The 3,996-nt window shown below is 50.5% G+C and overlaps 1 protein-coding gene across 1 annotated transcript in view; it reads right to left on the bottom strand.

Annotated features, from left to right (window-relative positions):
* Positions 1-3,719, bottom strand: part of LOC119463664 (neprilysin-1-like) — a 39,300-nt gene extending 35,581 nt beyond the window's left edge. The window contains exon 1 of the mRNA XM_049655312.1: positions 3,583-3,719. Coding sequence (XP_049511269.1) covers positions 3,583-3,719 — 137 coding nt within the window. The remainder of the gene's footprint in view (positions 1-3,582) is intronic.
* Between the last annotated feature and the right edge of the window lie 277 nt (positions 3,720-3,996).

The following is a 3,996-nucleotide window of genomic DNA, read 5'->3' as shown; positions in this document are numbered from 1 at the left end:
TTTGCCTGCCCTGGTCCAGCTGATCGATCACATTGGGTACGCTTCCTGAAAATGTTTGGAGAAAATTATCAGCTGCTAGCTCACAGTCACGGTGATATTTAGTATTTTCGTGTGTGAAAGATTTAGAGCGCGTGCTTTCATTTCTGGAAAGGCTTGGACACGAGGGCTCCAGTGCACGCATGTTGGCCCAAGTTTATAAGAGCATTAACCCTATCAAGTTCCAGAATGGAAAATCATTTAAAGCACGCCTTTGGAAATGTCAGTGCACCTTTCGCGTCAAAAGTTTATGAGGAATACCCATAAAGTTTCGTAATTGAAATCCATGCGCTCCGTAGATTCCGCGGCCGCTGCGAGATGCCGCAACGCGCCCGCTCGCTATCGAGCGGGCGCGTTAGGGGAGCGAAAGTTTGTGCTCGGATGGGGCTCCACGAGTTACGTGACTCCAGGTGCAAGGGTGTTGTCACGAAATCCAGCCCGAGTTCGCAATGTTCGTGCCGAAATGTCTTTTCGAGCATGAAAAAGACATTGTAGACAGAATCCAGAATGATTCCCGGCGTCGGTGGTGGTTTTGGTCGGCGGTGCATGCCGGCACGAAAAAATTCCGGTGGGGGGGGGGGCTGAAGCCCCATCAGCACCCCCCCCAGTTTGGTCGGCGGTGCATGCCGGCACGAAAAAATTCCGGGGGGGGGGGGGGGCTGAAGCTCCATCAGCACCCCCCCCCCTGGCTACGCCCCTGCAAGTGATAATGTGCTATAAGTGTACACACAGCTCTGTCCATTACTCGCACCAAGGTTACCCTTGAGTGCGCAACACTAAACCAGAACCTGTCATCACAAATTGGCGTCCGCGACGGCAGGACAAAGCCGGTTGTTACACAGTGTGCTTATATTAGATACGAGATGAATGCCAGGGAGCTTAGCGCGTTAGCGGAACGCATGGGTCTGGTTGGTCGAGAACTGAACGAATGGATTGATGGAGGAACGGAGACGGGCGCGTGAGGAACGTGTAGCGGAAGTCAGGTGGAAAAGTATCGTCTAGAGCGCGAGGAAAAGATTCTGCAGTTGCGCATAAGGCTCGCGGAGATGGGTGGATCAGATAGCCACGTAAATGTGTCTCAGTCGCTCGCAAGCAACCTGGCAAAATCCTCCGTTTCCGTGAACCCGCATAACATGATCCCTCTGTTCAACGAAGCCCGCGATGACTTACACTCATATCTGAAGCGGTTTGAACGAGTAGCCACTGGACAGGGTTGGCCAAAAGGGAAATGGGCTACAGCCCTCAGCCTATGTCTCGACGGTGAAGCGTTGAGAGTGTTTGGTCGGTTGTCTCCGGAGGATTGTCTAGACTATGACAAGACCAAACTGGCATTGCTGCAACGTTTTAGGTTTACCGCAGATGGCTACCGCGAAAAGTTTCGCCATAGCAAGCCCCAACTTGGAGAGACTGGTAAACAGCACGCTGCCACAACAGCACGCAGCTTATTCGGCCGATGGGTTGAACTCTCCAATGGAGGAAAGACCTTTGAAGCTGTCCGCGACTTAGTTGTTGCAGAGGAGTTCATGAATAACTGCCATAGTCGATTAGCGCTGTTCCTGCGCGAAAGAAATTGCAGAACAGTGGAGAGAATTGCAGAAACCGCGGATCACTTCTTGGAGGCGCCGAGGCAGAATAATTTGCTGACATTCCAGGAGAAGGCAGTAGGCCGCGCCGCAAAAGAGGATGAAACACGCACAAAAAGAAACTCAGTCAAGTGCTTCCTCTGCAATAAAAGTGGACACAAGCCTTCTGACGGTCAGGTCAATTCGAAAAGACCTTACTGCGACTACTGCCAAAGGCCGGGACACGACACGCGGGACTGCAGGAAAAAGAAAGGCGCCGCAAGCACTACTTCTGCCTGCTGTATGGCGCCAGAAAACGAGGAACAGCAAAAGCTGTCGTGCGTCCTACATATTAACGAACAGACGGATGGAAAAACCTTATCTCCGCATGCCAACAATATGCCAGTGCAGAACGGTGAACTCTATGGCCAAATTATGTCCGTATTGCGGGACACTGGCAGCAATACCATTGTGGTGCGCCGTGCTCTCATACCCGACACGGCTTTAACGGGCACAACGGCGATAATGTTACTGGCGGATGGCCGGAGTATCGAGGTGCCAGAAGCCGAGGTGGAAATTCATTCACCATATTTTTCAGGCACTGTGGTAGCTAAGTGCTTGCAAAATCTATTATATGATATTATCATTGGTAACGTTGCCGATTCTCGTCAACCAACGAATCCGGACATCCAATGGAAGACTCCTTCAGGCAGAATGATTGCGACAACGCCAGACCCGAACGAATCGGTCGTTGAGAAGAACCTACCTTGGGTGGCTTCCTCCTTCATCGCAGCTATGACTACAAGGGGAGACCCGAAAGTAGGTCTCACCTCTCTGCGGGCGTCAAAACCAACTTTCTGTATCGAACAAGAAAAGCACAAATCTCTAAAGGGGTGTAGAGGAAAAGTCGGGAAGACAATGTCTGGAGGGCAAACCTCAACGCAAACGTTCTTTTACGATAAGGGCGTCTTATATAGGACTTATCAGCTCTGTCCGGGTAAATCGGTGCAGCAAGCTGTGGTACCGATGTGTCTGAGATCCCAGGTGCTATCTCTGGCACACAAAAAGCCAATGTCAGTACACCAAGGCATCAAAAAGACAATCGACCGAATCCTCGCATCTTTTATTGGCCCGGAGTGCAAGAAAAGTCCGCCGATGCGTACGTTCTTGCGATGTGTGCCAACGGATGTTTCCTAAAGGAAGACTTGGCAAAGCACCGTTGGGACGCATGCCACTAATAGACACACCCTTCGAACGAGTGGCCGTAGACGTTATTGGCCCATTGTCTCCCACTTCATCTAAAGGAAATAAGTATATACTGACGTTAGTGGATCTTTCCACCCTATACCCGGATGCTGTGTCCCTACCTTCCATTGACGCAGCCACAGTGGTCGAAGGATTGGTGGAAATATTCTCACGGATAGGCTTCCCTCGAGAGATTCTATGTGACAAGACATCGTGTTTCACGTCGAACATGATGAGAGAAATGAATTCATTGCTGGCAATGAAGCACTTGAGTTCTACTCCGTACCATCCTACGTGCAACGGAATGGTAGAGCGCTTTAATGGCACACTCAAGCAAATGCTGCGCAAGTTGTGCCAGGAACAGCCCCAGGCCTGGGATAGTTTTCTTACACCACTTTTATTTCCATACAGGTAAGTACCTCAAACAAGCCTGGGTTTTTCCCCGTTTGAGTTGATATATGGAAGGCATGTGCGAGGACCCCTTACAGACAAAGGTCAGCGACATCAATGTAAGTCGTTAAAGTTTCTCCAATCTGCTGTGCTCGGGCGCGCAAGCGCGGTTCATCGTGCAGTTTCCGGACAGCAGGTCGACCAAACACTTCAGTGAATGGCGTCTTGAAAGTCGACCACGTCGGGACGTCGCTTTCATTAAAATGAACCAGAGTTGGGCAACGCCAGTAAGACATAATACGACGTTGGACAACTTCGTGGCGTCGTCTCTCTTGTTTTGAGATCTCACGCGTTAGTAAGATGCAAACCAGTCCTCCACGTCATGACATCTGTACCACTGAGCACAATTGGGTCACGTTCGCGATGAACCCCGGTGCAGACGATGAACTGTGGCGAAGCCGCCGGCGGGTCTGCGTTGTCGGTCATGATGGGCGGAAGCGTTCGGGTGCGAAGCTCCAAGGTGCAAGCGACGGGGGAATACGAGCAACCTCCACCAATTGATAAGAGGTTTTTTTATCGGACGCTACGACTAGGAACGGCGAGACAGACTGCGGCACCGTCTCGATATGGTGACCAGCGACCAACAGCGCGAGCAGAGTGAGCCGAGCGCTGGCGATGGTGCTAGACGGAGGCGCGTCTTCTTATATATATATATATATATATATATATATATATATATATATATATATATATATATATATAT

The sequence above is a fragment of the Dermacentor silvarum genome, chromosome 9 (genome assembly GCF_013339745.2).
Source record: "Dermacentor silvarum isolate Dsil-2018 chromosome 9, BIME_Dsil_1.4, whole genome shotgun sequence".
Classification (NCBI taxonomy): domain Eukaryota; kingdom Metazoa; phylum Arthropoda; class Arachnida; order Ixodida; family Ixodidae; genus Dermacentor; species Dermacentor silvarum.
The sequence above is the reverse complement of the archived record's forward strand: the minus strand, read 5'-3'. Positions and strand labels throughout refer to the sequence as shown.